General features: G+C 31.0%; 1 protein-coding gene across 2 annotated transcripts in view; it reads left to right on the plus strand.

Annotated features, from left to right (window-relative positions):
- The window catches only part of LOC113517530 (patched domain-containing protein 3), a 51,808-nt gene that overhangs the window by 21,263 nt on the left and 9,582 nt on the right, over nt 1-20,963 (plus strand). For both annotated transcript variants that reach the window (XM_026902226.3, XM_026902227.3), the window contains exons 2-3: nt 19,218-19,494; nt 19,973-20,190. In XM_026902226.3, coding sequence (XP_026758027.2) covers nt 19,218-19,494; nt 19,973-20,190 — 495 coding nt within the window. The remainder of the gene's footprint in view (nt 1-19,217; nt 19,495-19,972; nt 20,191-20,963) is intronic.

Here is a 20,963-nt window from a genome sequence, read left to right on the forward strand (position 1 = left end):
AATATTGTTCACTGATAATAGATAAAGCTGATTAAGCTTACTATAGGTGAAAGGATTTTTATAATCGGTGGAATATTTTTAGTTTATACATTATAAACCAAATATTTTTCCTCTGTGTACTCTTTTATTTAACAAAAAATATATTTCAATTCCGCATTTAATTTCAATTCTAGATATTGTAACTAAAATCAGGTTTTGAATTCTTTTAAAAATCATCAAGAAAACCTACTTAGTATGCAAGACAGCAATTTTTACAACAGCAGCCGTACGTCACCTCGTAGGTGCTGCCGCCAAAACTGGGAGTACAGTCACCTACGGATCAGGGCCTTAAATACCGCAAACAAAGTATACAGCTACTTTACCAAAAAATATTATTAAAAAACTATTATTCACATACACTTGCAGTAATAACATTTCATACTTTTTTAACACAAATATTCAGAACTATAATTTTATTATGAAAACTTTATACTTATAATAAATACAATCCTAGTAAATGTTAATTAAATGGTAATGAATCGATTTCAATTAAGTTTGACAGACGTATGGATCATGTGTGTCTTATACTAAATAAATTTTTTATGTAATTTACACGAGCAAATCTGCAAGTACAAAAGCATGTATCTGACAGCAAAATAACTAAAAAATTAAATCTAAAAATAGAAGTCGAAATAAGTACTAACCCTTAATAAAAAGTGTTTTTTTTTTAAATATTTTTTTTACTTCAATTTTTTTATTATTATGTCTTACAAATCTATTACTAAAGATTTAGTTTCAGTGGAAAGCATCCATTGAAATTATACCAAAAATATAGTTCATCCTCAAGGTGACGGACGACACTGAATTCTGTCTAATACAGCACAAGAATTAACAGTAGTTCCACGGAAACAACCTGATATGAGGAAAGCCCATGGTCCCGCGCAACCTCGAACCAACCTCGGTATGATCCATTTGCCTTAACTTATCAACGACCCAGCCTTGGTCACAACCTCGTTCTATTGTTTTCAATCACAACGACGGGTGTTGATAGATACTAAAAAAATTAGTTCATTGATCTTTGGCTTCTTGGTTTTTCCACTATTGATTACCAACTACTCGTATTTTAGACTTACTTTCTATATAGTTGGAAGTTGTTAAGTCTGAGATCTCTTACCTAGATATGAACCTTAAACCTTTCAAAATAGAAAAAAACATATATATGTGTTTATATAGAAAGATACTCTTTATTGTTCCTCTTAAAAGGTTACAGTTATAAACAAAAAAGAACAAGATTATGTCAATTTACATTTAAGAAATCCTTTCTTAGTTCTTACCTCAGAGATTAGAAGGAGAAAGAGTTTTTACTAATAGAGATTAGCTTTAGATTATATTACTAGAAATATACCCCATAACCTGTTAAGACAGGGGGAAAGGGATTGTTAGTAATGGAGACTAAAAATCCCATTGCTAGCAATATACCTAACCAGGTCGACCTGGTTAGGTATACTGGACCTCTACGCGGTTCCTCCTGGAAACCATTGCAGTTGATGTGTTGTTGATTTCACGATGGGCCAACTGACCTGCTTCACTCTCACCTACTCGTATTAACCTTCAATAGTGTCGCGCCAGTGTATACCGATAGCACAGGCGGGTTAACTACTCAATTATTATTCCATTAAAAAATAAAATAAAAATAACCTCAGAGTCTAAGAGTATGCACCCATAATTCAGTCAGTCATGGCGTGTCTTTTAATATCATTAATGGATTACAAACTAAATACAAGTAGGTATCAACAACTTTTTTCAAATATAACCTTGAGTCTACCTTTCATTTTTTTATTATTATTAAATCTGTATTAAACCATATAAATGGTAATATTTATGATTGTTTTAGTCACGATAAAATAATTGTTTAAATTAAATGTTAATTTTTATGCTCTTATAACATGCTAATAGAATATCAAACCATATCAGACGTTAATTATCCACTGCTGAACATAGGCCTCTAACGTACCCACGTTTTGCCAATAGCCATGTTTAACAGACGGATTGGCAACTTCAGTTATGCCTTGGAGATGTTTTAAAAGTAACCCACGGGAAAGAAAGGGGTAGTCTATTCTATGCCGGAACTATAGGGTAAAATAGAATAGTGTAGAGTATAAATGCTTTATTTTATGATCCTAATGTAGGCCATAATAAAACAAGTTAAATCACCTTTTTCTGTATATTTACTTTGTTATCCCAGAGAACCTTTTCCCTGTGTGATGAATCCCTACTTCTGTACTATCACTTCCTCTTTTATTCCGAGATTTTCTATGCTATATATATAGCAATATGAAAGGGAAAAAGTTTCGAAATAAATTTCTGCAGTAAATATACAAAACAAACCGTACATTCATTTTGGTTATTGCACGTGAGAACAGCACTATCTCCAATTATCCAATGCCTGCGGTAGTGAAGACGACTGTCAATAGATTCATTTGCAACTTACTTAGTTGTGTTTATATAAGAGTTATTTTTTTATAAACTGTGTGTCGTACAATCCACTGCAGTTACTCATATACTACCAACTTGGCATGTTTCCCAACATTGCGTGTTGGTAATTAAAGGCACATATTAAGAACATTGAATAACAACCGTAGAGCTGTGTTCATATTGTAGGTATACTAACTGTTGTACCTAATAAGTAGAAAATATTAAGTAAGATAATAAGAATGAATTTCTTCCTCCACACTCTTACATTATACTCATGCTGTTATTCATAAAAAACGCCTTTCTCATAAACCTTAGCTGTTGAAATGTTTTTTTTCTTTTTCTTTTATGCTAAATTCTCATTTTGATAGAAAGTGACAAAACACTATAAATTAGTTTTATAGTAGGTTTGTTATAGGTTATATGAATAAGAGAGATAATGGGTAATAAATAGGTTATGTATACTTTGATGAGTCCTTATTAACATTATATCTAAAAATATTTTGTTACCTCTTTTGCATCTTTACTATTAGACATAGATAAACGCATATTATACTAATTTATTATTTACTCACTTTATCCCTTAGCGGGTTTGCTAATGACCTTCCTCAAGAAATTAACTATCAAAAACAAATATTCAAATCCTACTATTAAGTAGTCCCACAGATTTGCGCTTGCTCCACTTATATAAAAATATAAATAATATATTATATATAAATAATATATTACAATAGACATCTATATCGCTCAACACGTGCGAACACGCAGTCTCAGGCAAAGCTAGTTAAACATCATATTTATTATTTAAATTAATTACTATTACATCTATCTATCTACGATCAATATACCTTATCAGGTATTCACCATCGATCAAGATAAAAAATAATTAGTATTTGGGATGAAAAAGGAGAGTTCTTTTCCATCCCAAATACTAAGTGTACACCAAATTCTATGAGATAACAAACAAACTTGTTTGAATTTTTTTAATATTGGTAAAGATGAATACAGTTTTACACCTGCATAGTTTAGGAACAAGGTAATGTTATGAACTGTGACTATGAGTGTCGCAGTCATGGAAGGCAAAATTACATAACGCAACAAACGTTATTATTACACGCATTATAAAAATAACATGTCATTATACCAACAATTACACTTAATTTGTTGCTTTAAAACCCAATTATACTTTACAATTAGACAAACATAGAAAAAGGTTACTGTTTGTAGGCATTTAAATTGTTTGTTAGTAAATATCTTAGTTTGTTCAACCTAAAACGTTATCTTCTCAAGTCAATGTTCACTAATTGTTGTGACTAATAGTAACAAATGTAGATACTAAGTCGGTAAACAATTCAATAAGCTAAACACACATACATACATATATAAATTAGGTACATATTTAACTAGCTGACTCACCTAAGATTAGCATTGTAGGTCAACATGTACTCGTATATAATATTGCCGTGTGGTTTCGGCATGGAATGGGCTATTTCTTCCTTTGCAGAGGGTGTCGCAAAAGGCGATTAAGAGAACTTAATAATTGAGGGATGGGTAGCAGATCCCTTTTTAAACATCACCAAAGCCTAACTGCAGTTGCCAATCCGCCAGCTAAGCACGGTAATTACTGGCAAAACTCCTCAATAGGGGGACACAGATAGGGGATATCATGGGCGAAACAGTACACTCTGTTATGTCCATGGTACTGCTCATGTCTATAGGCGACGGTTACCACTTTCCATCAGGTGGGCCGTCAGCTTGTTTGCCGTTCTAAGTTGTATAAAAAAATTTATATTAAGCAATAGACAGTTAACGGATGATATAATGATGATGATTTAAACAATATGGCTATCCAGACACAAGCCTATTTTGTCTTAAAATTTTCAGATTTATTTTTTAGATATGTCCTTTAGATGTATCCTTTTTCTAAAATTATGTTTTTAAAGTCACTAACGTTCTGTTGGATCAGAAGTTTATTGAATAAAATATAAAACAATTATTTTGTTACCAGTCTATTACTGCCTTATTTATTATAGTTACATGTAAACAATTTTTTTACTTATTTATTAACTTCATCACACGTAAATTTAAATATAGTAGACAATTAAATTATTAACTATACACAGCCTATATTGTTAATATAATAATATAAAATTGACAGCTTTTATCGTACTACATACTAACCATTAACAATTAGAACTTGAATTTAATAATAAAAGTTTACCAGTATATTAAAATTTTTCGATGTTAACTACGCTATAAATTTTTTTTTATATACTGATTGAAATCATAAAAAGAAAAATGACAAAAATTGCTATATTAGTATGAGAGGCTTTATACTTTTAGTCGTTTTACCTTTTTTATCAATTATTAGTATATTAAAGTTAGTAAAATATATTAAATTTATTAAACCTAACACTTTTTTGTTAATTTTAGAGATAAATTCTTACCTTTGCTTACATTACATCCAGTTGTTATTATTACTATATGTGTATATATTTAATACAATAAATAATATATATATAATTTTTATAGATTAAAATTTTTATTTTTAACGTTTCTTCTTTGACGATCGGCTGGGCATTTGTTACATTCCTTCGTACTCACAAACCACCGAAGTTACTATTCCCAGCGTCTGCAATAAGAAAATCTCCATTTTAGATATCTACTAAGTAATCCAGTAAAATTACGAAATGTCGTGCCGCTAGTTCAAGTTTATTGCAGGCGACCTCCTATGTCAAGGTTTTTGGATAGTCGACAATGACTAGTGTTTATAGTTAACATACCATAAAGTCTATAAAATATTTCAATGGCACGTAAATTTGTTGCTTTAATCTCGGATTATCTCATTTAATGATAATTTTATTAATAAAGGTCACCCAAATTGAAACATAGATAACATAATCGTTTTCTATTTTAACCATCTTCAAAAAACAGGTTTTCAATTCGGTTGTATTTTTTATGTTTGTTACCTCATAACTCCGTTAATTGTAAACCGGAAAACTCTTTATTATATGAATGGATATACTTACAGATTATATTTTAGTTTTAAAATCAAATTAACTGGTTTTCCCACAATTGAAATCGGATTTTTTGAGAAATACAATTTAATATTAATTTAAGAAAGTAGAAAGCATTTCCTTATTAGAATTTGATAATATCGTAGTACAAACACTACTCAAAATCTATAAAATAGTGATAGGAGCAAAAGTCACTATCTTATGTAACATACGATTTATATGAACCGCTTCAATTACATGTACCAGGTACATACTTACATAATGTTGACAGCGTCCTTATAAGGATAGCTACTAACCTATCATAATTATGCATCGGAATGAGATTGACATTTAAAGTTTTATAAGTAGCATCGGTGACATTGAATTAATTAATTATATTTATTTACTAGCCCTATCCCTTGACTTCACCGGCGTAAATCAATATAAAAATATTTATTTTATCTATTATACATTGTATGGATGGTCAACAATAATATATATTGTTAATAATTAGTAAGGCCATTACTAGTAATACATCCTGGTTTTTTTTTATGGGTGATAATGGAATTCTAATCCTGCCTGCGTAACGGTATACGCTGGCGGGGTACCAGTGAGGGATAATTGGTAACAATGAAAAGACAGGTCAGTTAGCCCATTGTGATGAATTCAACGATAAAATAGTCACGATGGTTACCAGAGGGAACCGCATGGAGGACAACCTGGTATGGTATGTTGATAGCAATGGGGACTAATCTCCCTATTACTAACAATCCCTTTCCCCCAATACACCCTGTTTTTTTTTATGGGTGATGATAGAATGATATCGGTATACACCGGCGGAAACCTGAGAGATGATATAAGGATGAAGCAGTTCTTGCCATTGAATTCAAGAATTGTTCACGATGGTTTGGGAACCACGTGGAGGTCGGCCTAATAGGGTATATTGCTAGCAATGGGGCTGTCAAACTCCATTGCTAAAAATCCCTCTTCTTCCCAATACACCTTCTTAGGTCGACTTCCTCGCGGTTCTCCCTTTCCCTTTTTCTCCGGGCGGAAACCATCGTTATTCCAAGTTAATTTATTACGAAGGGCTAACTGCCCTGCCTTTTAATTCTCATCTATCACCCTCACTGGTGTCCTGCCAGCGTATACCGTTATCGCAGGCGTCCTTACCATTCCATTATCATCCATTTAAAAAAAAAACATGGCACACCCCTTTAAAATTAAAGTCGTTACACTACTGAACGTTTCCTTACAAACATAAACAGAGCACCACGTCTGTATATAGTCACACATATTGAAGTAAAAATTGGAAGTGCGTGCCATGTTAACGTAGACACTATACCTACACAAACACCAAATTTTGCAACTAAATCTGTTTAAATCGTGCAACTATTTTTAAACGCGATTAAGTAATAAACATTCAAGCATTTTTACATACTTTCACATCTTCAGGGTCACATCCAAGTTCATCGTTCTTTTAAGACAACTTTCTATCAATAAAACTAACAATTTTCCCCGAAAGATATAAGTCGAAAAACGAGAAAAAACAAATAAGAATCTTCCATACTAGCTTGCCATACCATACTTGCTATATTAACACGGCGCACAGTGTTGGCAGACTTAAATCTTTTTATTTTTTCAACCTATAAAGTTTTAGGGAAAATCTCTCAAAAACAACACACACTTGTATGATGCAAATGATTATAATTTCACCCAGTATGTGCGAAAGTTTGTAAAAATATTAGATAGTTTGTTAGTCAATCACGTCTGAACATCGAATTAAAATAAGGTTTTGTCTAGAGATGGCTTATATTTCAAATCATATTAATATAATAAATACTAAACTTCGTAAATACAAATAAATGTTTATTATTCTTTCAAGCAAAAATTATTGAATAAAATTTAGAACACCTGCAGTTTATATATATATATCTTAGCACATGAAATGCTTTATGCACTGAATCTAATGTGCAAAGACGCAACATATTTAATAAATAAATCCGTATAAAGTAGTTATGAACAAAAACGCCTGTGACAGATTCATAATACAGTAATTCTCAACTATTCCAATCGTTTCCACACAGGTTATTTGGCACATAAGAAGCTCTACTCCAACGGTCAATACCAATATGCACGTAAAATAGTGTCGTTGACCAGCCGTGTTTACTTTCACAGACTGCACATGCTAGCTTTACATAACATCAGATCAGATATGTTCTCCTTGTATATAAATAGATTACATTTATGTAAATAATATATATTCACATAATAATATAAAAATATAGATATACAAAAAACTTAAGATACACAACCATAGAATAAAAAATTTTACTTAAAATAGAAGTACATTCAACCAAATTATACATTAATTTCTTACCGATCAATAACTTGAGATCAAATTGTTAGTATATTTCTTACAAATTTAGTAAAAGTATAACGTTCACACATAGAGTTTGATACTCATATTTACTAAAAATAAATAATACTCTAATAATTTTATATGCAAATGTGAATATTGGGTTTTATCGTATATCAGTGGTAATGTATATATTTTTTGACCTTTCATACAAACATGGCTTTCATTCATATATATATATATATATATATATATATATATATATATATATATATATATACATACATATATAATATACATTTTATATCTCATATATATAAATATTCATTTTATATCTACTATTCAGAATATAATTATATATATATATATATATATATATATATATATATATATATATATATATAATTTAAAAACTTGTAATAAATAAAAATACTCAGAAACATATGTTATTTATTTTTATTATATAACTTGGAATTTAATAGTAACAATTGTAAATCAAACAATAATTACATAAAACCTATTTTATATTTTATTGGCTGTAGCTAACCTTTTTTTTATTATATTTGTTGTTGTTAGTACAAAAAGTATAAAAAATATAACGAAAATGTAAAAAAAATCCGTTAATAAATCTTCATATAAAAAGTAAGTGACAGGGATGATTTAGTCTCATTTTTTTTTTTATTAGTACACCCGTGCTAAACCGAGTTGAATAGTTAGTCTTTTTTTAATGGATACTTTATTAATTTGAATGGTAACCCTACCTGCGTTATCTGTATATGCTGACGGGTCATTAGTAAGCGATAATAGGTGATGAAAACAGGCCAGTAAGCCCATCGTGATGAATACATCAAGAATAAATCACGATGGTTTCCAGAGGAAATCACGAGGAGATCAACCTGATAGGGTATATTGCTAGCAATTGTGACCACTTACTAACAGTTCCTTTTGTCTCCAGTGGTTAGCTAGTCATTATAATAATTTATAAAAAATCAACTGCGAACTAAACATCGTTCTTGTTACATCATGTCAAAATGTTCCTAAACCGAGCGAGTGACATAGAACTACAAACAATATCACACGTTATAGCCGCAATAAATTCTCCCACATATGTCAGTAGAATGCCACTGATTGAACAGCAACGAAACGTCGAGATCACTTGTCAAACGGCAATAATATCACCATTTATCTAATATAGTCAGTTATAGCTATCCAGCGATGATTGTACAACACCCAAACAGAATAGTCTGTACAGTGTACACATTCCTATTGTATAAAAACTTCAAAAAAAGATCATTAACATTCTTTTAAGGTTATTCTACGAATAAAACTGAATGATTTCCCTCAAAGATATCATCATCATCATCATATCAGCCATTAACTGTCCACTGCTGAACATAAACCTCCTTGTATAAGGGAGGTTTTGCCAGTAGTTTCCCTACTTAGCAGGCAGGTTGGCAACCGCAGTTAGGATTTGGTGATGTTTTAAGGGGGATGCTGCTGCCCAAACCTTGATCATTAAGTTCCCTTAGTCGCTTCTTACGACACTCACAGGAAAAGTAGATGGCCTATTCTATGCTGGGGTCACACAGAACCCAAAGAATTATAACATAGTAATTATTCGATATCTAAATCTGCTCTTTTTGTAATATCACAATCAATATTTTTTTTTAATATATTTAATTTATTGTGTTCCAGAAAAAAGTCGACTTCAATTGTAGTAAAACCAATTGTTTTCATTTATAAACTAAACTACTGATTTTGATAGAATTTCTATAGGATCAATCTGTATATCCTTTTATAAAAAAAAAAAAAAATTCCAAATCGGTTTATAACTAACGGAATCATGAGGTAACAAACACGAAAAAATGTTTTCATCCAAGTCATGTTAGTCGTCAGAAAAACATAACTTTGTAATTATCTAACAGCTAAATTTGCCCTCTTCATTCAATCATTTATCATATTTTTTTAATGAAAATGTTAAGCTTCAAATGCTAATGATTATGATTTCAGTCAACATTACGTGTACACGGTTGAAAGTCGACTGAACGTCATTTAGTTATTAGTAGCTATTTCTCGTAGCTTTATCCGCGTGAATTAGTGGGTATATAAAGTATCCTATGTCTTCACTTTTAATTATTTATTTATTGAAATAATTGGGACATCATAACATTAAGTACCATATCAATTTTATAACACTAATGCTTATATTTTAAATTATATTATCGGTATTTATCCAGACTTTAGATACTTTTGAGCCTCTTCTAACATCTTTGGCCGGCTACTACTAAAAACATCATGTTTTTTATACAACTTAGAATGGCAAACAAGCTGACAGCCCACCTGATGGAAAGTGGTAACCATCGTCTATAAACATGAGCAGTACCATGACTATAACAGAATATACTGTTTCACACATGACATCCTACATGCGTTGCCATTTCTGAGGACTCTGGTGTTATTCCTCTGTACCCTGTAAATTCACTACCATATCCCACCCTTCAAACCATGCAAACACAACTGCTTCACGGTAGAAACAAATGAAGATGTTGTTTATATTATTTAATATCTAAATAGCGCGAGTTAAGGGGGCGTACTCAAGTAGGTTCGTTCTGGCTGACGGGATATTAAAGTTAACCGAATGTCGGCACTGTAGTATAGTTGAGATGTAACTTAATCGTATACCAAATTTCATCCAAATTCGTTCAACCATTCAAGCGTTATTGAATAACAAACATACATTTCTTTTTATACCATTTAGGTGGCATACAAGCATACAGACCACCTGATGGTAAGCAATTATCGTAGCATGTAAACGCCTGCAATACCAGGGGCGTTACGTTTGCATTGCCGACTTTGAAGAAACCTCTTTACCCCTTTTTTGAAGAACCCTATGCTGTAGTCGCTTGGAAGAAGTTCAACAGAGACTTCATTCTATAATTGAGTGTTCATGGGAGGAAACATCTCTGAAACTGCGCTGTACGCAACCATTTAGGCTGAAAGGTAACTTTCACATTTATAATATTAGTAGGATTAAATCATATTCTGTTAACCGAATAATTGTGAAATTACTTCTTCATAAACACTTTCAATTCGAAATAATGAAGACGATTATAAGAAATCATTTAATTTAAGCACCGTTGAATATTATCGCTTTATATAAAATTCAGTGACACTTGTAATGAATTAGTGCGCATAAGTGAAAGGCAGCTGCAGGCCACCGGTCAAGGAGGTCTGCGCATGCGCCGATGTTCTATATAGCCAAGTATGTACAGAAGCTTATTATCCTATATATAGATCTTCTGTATGTATTAATTATTGGTTAAAACTTAAATGTTATCACAGATATTCCTTAAACAGGTATCGGTATTTTGCTTATAATAATTAACTTTATCCAAAAGTTCAATTAAATCTTAATACTGGTATAATTATAGTAACTTTAAAAATAAAAATGTTTTCAAAACATAACCCCAAATGAATATTGTCTTTTTGCAAAGCGCCTACCTATCTGTGAATTCAATGTGGAAGCTGCCATGATATTACATTTGTTGTCTAGGTACTGGAAAATAAAACAAATGAATAATTATTATACTTAGAGATTATTCAGAAACATATTACAACAATTGTTTTGATATTATGGCCACCAAAATTATTAATTCACTATTTCGCCACCTACTCATTTCTATTTGTTCTTCTTTATCTAAAGGCTGTCTATAAGAGCGACCCTAGCGATAAGACCGCCTTGTGTACCTTTACAAATATATCTGTATTTTATTTTCACTTGATTTTTCTAATTATCACTGGATAGCTTAAACTGAAGACCTTTGAAATACTTTTCTTTTAGTATATATACTCATATCTTTGTAGATTAAATTTAAATACGCCATTTTTTTTTGGAAATAGAATATTCCCACTAATCTTACCTGGTGCAGTACAGATAGTCCTTTTAAAGGCATACCAATTATTTAACAATGACAAATGTGTCATCAAAGAGGGTAGGTAGAAATTGTTTACAATGCATTCATTGTATCAGTACTATTGTACTATACAACACATCACTATTCGATGTCTTTTTAAGCGGTTTACCAATAATGACTAACGTTTACCGATAACATTTTGAACGATAAAATTGGTTTCAGTTATTTTTAAAGAAACTTAACCATAAAATAGTTATACAATAAAACTACCAAAAAGAAATCGTTATTTTAATATAATGCATGAAATATAAAACAAATTAATCTATACTATCTTTTACAAAAATATATTTGCTTTAGTTTAAAATTGGATTGAGAAGCGCTATATTAGCTGTATATGACCTACTGTGTTTTTGTACCTAGCATATTTTATGTATAAATTCAAAATGTCATTTTATTGAACTTAGTTCGTGAAAAATCAAACAGAAACAAAAAAATAATAAAATTTAGTTAATGTACAAAATAAACAATAAAAAATCATTTTGCCAATTTTGTTTATTTATTTCTTAAATACTTTAGTACATTCAATTTTAATATAAAGCAAAAATATTAAAAACATAATAAAATTTACAATTAATTATATATGAAAATGACATATGGTTGTATTTACGCTATACGTGCTGCTTTTTTTTATCAAATCATGTCCCCCAAATGACCGCCCCCGAAGTACCAATAATATATATATATATATATATTATGGGAACAAGAATAGTCACACGGGGCCAAATCCGGCAATTAATAGCGTATATAACTGGGGGTGTTCGGTCACCGTAATGGAATTTTTACTCAAAAACTCACGGACAACAAGAGAGGTGTGGGCAGGGGCATTGTCGTGGTGAAGAATCCAAATATATATATATATATATATACGATACTCGTGCCACACGAGCTTTGAGGCGTCTGAGCACATCGACGTAGAATTTTCCATCAACTGTCTTTCCACGTTTTGTCGGAATGTGAATTTGAAGGACGTCCTGAACGTGGGTCATCTTGAACGCTTATTAACAATTGCCTCTCTGAATCTTAGTTTTTAGCAAACTTGTGGACGGTTGGTACCTTCACAGAATCATCGCCATAAACTGTTCTGAGATCGGCAAAAATTTCCGGCCATTCTTGCCGAGTTTCGAGAGAAACTTGTTACGACGCGCTGCTCTTCAACTAAAGCGGGCTCCATGCCACGGGGTTACGTTAAGAGGTAACTTCACAGATGTCGTGACAAGCAAGTTCGCACCGCACGGCGGTCAGACCAAACTAAGCATTGTTAGGGACATAAAAGATGGGTTATATGCGCTTACCTGGCCTCTTACACCTTTATTTTCAGGAATGTCGCTACTTTTCTCGCATTCCAGAATTACTTTTATATGAATATCTAACTTTCCGGTATATTTACAGACCTCGTATTAGCTGTTTATGACCTACTCTGTTTTTATACCTAGCATATTTTATGTATAAATTCAAAATGTCATTTTATTGAACTTAGTTCGTGAAAAATCAAACAGAAACAAAAAATAATAAAATTTAGTTAATGTACAAAATAAACAATAAAAAATCATTTTAGGCATTTGTGTATTTTGTTTATTTATTTACTTAAATACTTTAGTACATTCAATTTTAATATAAATATCAACTCATAGCAAAAATATTAAAAACATAATAAAATTTACAATTAATTATATATGAAAATGACATATGCGTTATTATTTACGCTATACATGCTGCCCATACTTTCCATACATGCCCAAATTATTTGCCAAATATATAAAAATGACATAGCTGCATCATTTCAAAATAATACGTTCTAATCAATTGAATTACTTTTTTTTTAAAATTATATATATATATATATATATATATATATATATATATATATATATATATATATATATATATATATATATATATACGAGGTTTGTCAGGAAATATGTTAACAGTTTTTTAAAAATTTTATTTTACAATTATTCAGGTAAATCAATTTTATCCCCTTCAAAGACCTATTAACTTTTTCTGTGACATTAATGCACTTTGCCAACGCCGTTTAATATTGTGAAAGGCTCTTTTTTGAAAGTCAAGATTTTTCTGGTTGTATTTGTATATCTCAGCTAACCGTCGTAGCTTTTTTTATCTCTTATTTATGTCCCCCAAATAGCCGCCCCCGAATATTTAATTTGGCTTTTTTGGTAATAAGAAGAAGTCATGACGGGGCCAAATCCGGCTTCAACCAGTCCTCACATTAGTACAAATATAATCCGGGATCAATAAAAGATGTTTCAGTTATATATTAGTCATATTAGTAAATTAAAGCAGTAAAATTTTGTGCGTTTTCCCTTACACCTTAATTTTCAGGAATGTCGCTACTTTAAAGAAGTAACCTAAAAACCTAAATATCGCAATGAATTACTAAATGTAAAATGAATATCTATAATAAAGCTATATCGTGGGCGTCATAGTACATTTATCAGGTAGACAGGCAGTTTGTTTGCCATTTCATCAGCATCATCTTAGCCATTATCTACCTACTAAAAAACTTAGGCTTCCCCCATAAACTGCCATAAAGAGCGGTCCTGACCCATCTGCATCCACTGATTCCCTGCAATGCATTTGAGGTCGTCACTTCATCTAATGGGAAGTCGTCCTACAATGCGTTTACCCGTACGACGAATTCATATTGCATAAAAATTAATGAAACTAAATAAAGTATGGATGCTTGCTAAATGTAATATAAACAGTATTTTTAGTTACATTAGGAAGATTTTCGATTAGAATTCACGATTTCTTTTGTATTTTATGCAACGTCGTCGATTAAGAGAGCTGTTTTTTTTTTGTAATTTCCTTCTGTCTGATTCTGAAATCGGGTAATAATGAAATGATTTCTAACTGGGTTTAAAACATCATTTCAGTCTATACAAAAGTTAATGTAAGACCTGTAGTATAATAATATTTGCGGTTACACCTCGGTTAACTACGTAATAACTGTTATTACACTCGGTTTATTGCTAAACTTAAACCAGACAGACTTCGGCTACATCAGCTACAGCTACCCACAATTTTTAAAGGGCTACATATTTTTCCATATATTACATTATTTTTAATAATTTGGTAGCACATGCAAAAACAGCATATTGTTAATTAAAAATGTCGATTGTAATACAATCTCAGAAGTAAAAAAAAATGTTTTATATTCTTGTACGTCAAGTATCAATTATAAATAAATATCTACCTACTTTTTTAAAAATTACATGATGTAAATCGCTTATGCTAAGGGTATACAATGGCGGAGCACTAGTGAAAGATGAAACGATGAGAACGAAGCCAGGTCAATTGGCCCGTTTGTAGCCAATTCACAAAAAATTAACAGTGGAGGTTTTCAGGAAATAGTGAGGACTAACAACCCCATTACTAACAATCTCTTCCCGTCTCTGATGTCTACATACTATATGTTTAATTAATAAGAACTGTATGTATTGTTGATGAATATCGTAAAATTATATCAGCTGTTGACTGCGCACTGCTGAACATAGCCTCTCCCATAAAGAAGATTTTGCCAGTAGTTGCCATGCTTGGCAGGCGGGTTGACAACCGCAGTTTGGCTTTTGATGTTTTATGAGGAGCACTGGTACCCTGCAACCATAAGCTCCCTTAGTCGCCTCTTACAATACCCACGAGAATGGATAGCCCATTCTATTCCCGGCAATAGATCGGCATCCTACACTAAATACTTATTTATATCAGCTACAAAACCAAAGTTAACAAATAAACTACATTACTAACATTCAAATTTCCCGAACTTAACTGATTAATGATATATGAATATCGACTGAGGATTTCGAAAATACTCGAAAAGATAAATACGTGAGTAAACCGATTTAAATAACTGAAATAAGTTATCAAAAGTAATCAAGATTTATACTATATTTAAGCCTTTTATATTTCTATTTAGTAAAATCTATTAAGAATAATAAATAACCTGAATGATAGAGTGTCAAGGTCAAATACAATTGAACATTTATCTGAAATTGATCAAGGTCTAAATTAATATTATTTCAATTCTCTGTACTCGTAACTGATGTTATATATTTTATTATAATTACCACGCCTTTATTTGAATTAATATAAAATAAAAATAATTGAATAACAACTATCGTGGCAAAACCCCCCAAGCTTATGTTCACCAGAGGACAGTTACAGGCTGATATATTGATGATGAATAGCTATCGTGAGTCATACTGTATTGTAATACAGGTGGAAGCCGACCTGGCAGGGTATATTACTAGCAATAGGGCTCAGTCCGAATTTCTAACAATTCATTCGCCACCCCCTCGAGTTTGGATTAAGTATACAAATTAGCTATATAATGAATTGAACTCTTATCCTGAATTAAGATATACAATAATGTATATAGTAATTTACTTGGCCAAAGCTGCGATACTAATAGTTGTCATAATTATCTATTATATATATATATATATATATATATATATATATATATATATATATATATATATATATATATATATATATATATATATATATATATATATACTTATTTTTATACGAACTATATAAATTATTATTGTATTCATATCTATTTTAATTAAATGATCCAAATACTTATCAATAGTATTTGACTCAATGTACACTGTTCTGTGTACTGTACACTCTTGAGTTCCCTTTCTTAGTACATACTTTATAATTGTTTTATTGTTTATTAACGCATCGTGAAGTTATAATGTTATTAAATACATTAAATGTCCTCTACATGAACTCTGTTAACTAGGAGGAAAGGGATTGTTAGTTAAGGAGTCTATTTATATAATATTTACAATAATATGGGATGTAACTGTCTCAGCAATATACCCTATCAAATCGACATGCATTCGGTTTCCCCTGGAAACTATCGTGGTTACAATTGTTGAGTTCGTTAAAATGGGCCAACTGACCTGCAATCATTCTCACCTATCATCATTCACTGGTGTACCGCCAGTGTATACCAATAACGCAGGCGGGGTCACTATTTTATTTTCACCAATTAAATAAAGCCTCTTAATTTGTTGTATGTATCAAACAAAATAAAAAAGATTTTTTTTTTAATAAACTCGAATAATGAATATTTATAACTATTTCAAATTTCAGACATTAGCGTTAGTCATTAAAATATAGCGCTGTGCCAAATAGCTAGCCGGATGGATGAAATTATTATGCCGGTTTAACCAGAACTATAAAAAAATATAATGTTTTTATGTATATCTATCCGTCTATCAATAGAGCGAGAATAATACGTTGTTAATATTATTAACGGTACCAATATCATAAGTAAAACCACGGATTGTTTATGTATAAACGACCATAAAACTGCTCTTGCAATCATCGTTTCATGCTGCGGTAACATTTAACGATCCATAGGTAATTGAGTGGGTTTATGAACAAAATAAACTTTAAATTACTCAGTCGTTTGCGTGATAGAATCAAAAATATCCGCAAAATAACCTAAGTGACCAACATAGTCCGAAGTATAAGCATGCTAAAGTGGTAATGGGCTAGTCACATGGAAGAACTGATAATCGATTGGAAAGAAGGATTCTGGAGTGGGGAGCTCGTTCAGACAAATGTAGTATGGGACAGCTCCCCACTACATGGAGCGATGATCTCAAATGTATTCCAGGTAGTCAGTTGATGATGCAGGTAGCTCGAAGGTATTCCTTATGGTATTCTATGGAAGAGGTTTATGTCCAGCAGTGGACAGTTAACGGCTAATAAGATGATAATGATAATGAACAAAATAAAAATACTATGAGTCATCATCCAAATTTTTGCTTAGGATTGCTTGAATAACAGTTTTTATGACCATTTTAGTGACTTATTATTAAACTACATTCTCAATAGATTGTAGTATTATTCTTGGTTATTAGAAATTTCCTTATCACTCATTCATTATCATAAAAAACTTAGCCACCAAGGTACACAGGTATAATAAAAATTCCCAAGTGCTAGTCATACATGAGCATATTATAAACCACATGTGACTCTATCCCATAGTTTCTTGTATAAATTAGGTTTAAATGTATCCTATATGTTAATTAAAGGTGCCTCTGTTCTATTACTGTACATAATTTAAGATTGTTTTCCACAAAAAAAAAAAAAAAAACCGAATTCAATTGTGATAAAACTCAAAATATCTAATTCTGATTTCAAAACTACAGGACCGATTTTAATAATTTTCTAAGTGACAAATCTGTAAATATATTCTTTCAGATAAAACATATTTTTCAAATATTTTTATACCTGATGGAGTTACGAGTTAACAAACATAAAAGAAATAGAACCGAATTGAGAACCACCTTCTTTTTGGAGCCATGTAAGAGTCTTCACAAACTTTCACATTTATAATATTAGTACAATCGCTTGTATAAAACCAGATGTAATCAATAAATATTAGACTTTAGTTGTGTTTGCATGGCTGTGTTTCGGTTTGAAAGGTGGAATAGGGCAGTGAATTTACACGATACAGAGGAATAACACCCGAATCCTCAGGAATGGCAACGCATAGGTGGTATCATAGGCGAAACAGTATACTCTGTTATCTCCATGGTACTACTCATATCTATAGGCGACAGTTACCACTTCGCATCAAGTAGGCCGTCAATCTGTTTGCCATTCTAAGTTGCATAAAAAATATTAGACTTTTTATAAATAATTTGTAGATGCCTAGATAATAGTAAAATGTCAATAGAAACGATTACCTTTGCTAAATTTACACTTTGTTTAGGATTTGTAATTTAAACAGAGATTTTCCTTGAATTTTCCGTAGACCAGTTTCGTAAGTATGTTGAAATGGGGACAAGCGCATAAGTAATGTAGGTACATTGAGATTTAATTATATATTTACTTTGCCTTGCGCCTTTATTACGTAGGATACTAGACTATTTTATATTTTTATCGTAACAGTGAATGAAGGTAAGAATAATAAAAATGGTTTCATAATATTAATATATAATAGTCGAATAAATAAAGTTAACACCTGTTAATACATAAAAAGTAGAAAAAAATTACATTATTTTTGGTTGTGAAATTGTTGTTTCATTGTGTGTCAATCACGATATCGAATTAAATGCAGTTTTAGAAAAATGTAATATTTAATAAAAATTTTATTTTTTATTCCATACTACCTGACCTAGTGAAATTTGTATCGCTAGCAACGACATCTGTTGAAAGTATTTCGAAGAAGCGACTCCCATACAAAATTATTTATTTTAGTTTTTCGACTTATCAGTCGAATTTTAGGGTGTACCGACTTTTTTTCTAAACCACCTCTGTATTACAACGAATAAAATAAAAAAAAAACCCAAATTAGTCAAGCCGTTTTTAATAATTTTTATATTATAAAATGGCTAAAATTTTACTAATGAAAAATAAAATATAAAAAAAACTTTTTTTTTATTACAGATGGGCTGCAAGTTAACATTTGTGGACGATCTCCTGAACAAATCCTTTTACAAACTGGGCTTGATAGTTGGTAGACAACCCGGATATTTTATCATAGTTCCAGTTCTGTTGACTTTACTTATGATCACTGGATATCAACGGATACATTATGAAATGGACCCAGAATACTTATTTTCCCCAGTTAGAGGCCAGGGAAAACTTGAGAGGAGTATTGTGGAAGAAAATTTTAAAGTTAATTATTCTCATAGGTTTAATATAGGACGAATTACTAGACCGGGTAAGTAATATATATACCTTTATTTAAAGGCACATTATACTCGTTTACTTTAATAGGTAAGGCGCGCAATTTGCAAGTCATATTTTGGTCAGATTTGATTAAATTTTTTCATGCCGGAAAAACCTGAACTGAATGAAATCGCCCACACCATTATTTATAAATTTACGTCTATATTAATAATATAATAGGTAAATATATATAATTACACAGAAGTATACAATGATCTATCGCAAGTTTTTATATCAAATTTAGCATAGAGACTTTAGAAATAATATTATTTTCTACAATAGAAACAACAAAATAACTTTGACTTTTATTGTATGTCCTCCAAACGCATCAAAATAAATAAGTTAAATGTACAAAATTGAGAACATTTTAATCCACCATTGCATTTATATTTTATACCAAGTTTTTATGAAAATTCTTGCTAGGTATGTATTTAGAACTTTTTTGTTCATTGTTACATTTTTCTAAACAGGAAGATTCGGTCGAGTGATAATCGTTTCCAAAGACAATGACACCAATATGCTGCGTACAGAAGTGTGGAAAGAGCTCAGACAGTTGGACGATCTAGTGCAAAACATAACAGTCACTCTGCCAGATGGCGAAACCTTCACTTACAGGGAAGAATGCGCTAAATGGGAGGGGCAATGCTTCGTCAACGATATATTGAATTTGGACAAGATTATCGGCGAGGTATGTTAAAATACTCTAAACTGGACTATTTAAAGTAAAATTTATCTTATTGTACCGCACCGTCGTATACGAAGATCCCACAATTTTCGTACACTGCCAAAGGATAAAGTTCAATTCAGTTCAAACTCTATTCTTCTGTCTTTTTTATTTATATATGAGATATACAAGTAAAAAAGACAGACTATATTATGAGATATTTCTACCAAATCCAACTATTGATTTTGGTAACAAAAAATCCTATATTGGTCCTATGTTACGTTACAAATAAAGCCACTATTTTTCTGCTGAGCAAAATCTATACATAGACACAATATTCCGCGTTCTAAATTCAAATATTTTAAGTACTTTCAATTAGTGCTTTGGAACATCCCATAGTTCACGGGTAGGTTTTATTCATTTAAAATGAGAACAGTTAAAATTAATATTGGTCTATATTAATTTTGAAACAATTGACATCGCTAAGTTTTTGCGATTGATTTTCAGACTTCTTACTAATCCTGTATATATGTATAAAGTTATATTTATAATAAATACATTGTCTAACTTAAAGAAATAACCATTGTTCTTATTCATGTCAAGTGAAAAACGGTCACATAAGCACCTACATACATAAAGCATCAACTTTCATTTTCTTTTCACTTTCTACACTGAAATAATGCTTAACAATGCGTAATTATTAAAATAAGTACTTGTTACTTAATTATTATTATTTTGTTTAAGTCCGCTGCATTTATATACACGTATATTAATAATTTGTTTGACACAAGTAGGGA

This window comes from Galleria mellonella, unplaced genomic scaffold (assembly GCF_026898425.1).
Source record: "Galleria mellonella isolate WM207_F2 unplaced genomic scaffold, CSIRO_AGI_GalMel_v1 utg78, whole genome shotgun sequence".
In the NCBI taxonomy this organism is placed as follows: Eukaryota; Metazoa; Arthropoda; class Insecta; order Lepidoptera; family Pyralidae; genus Galleria; species Galleria mellonella.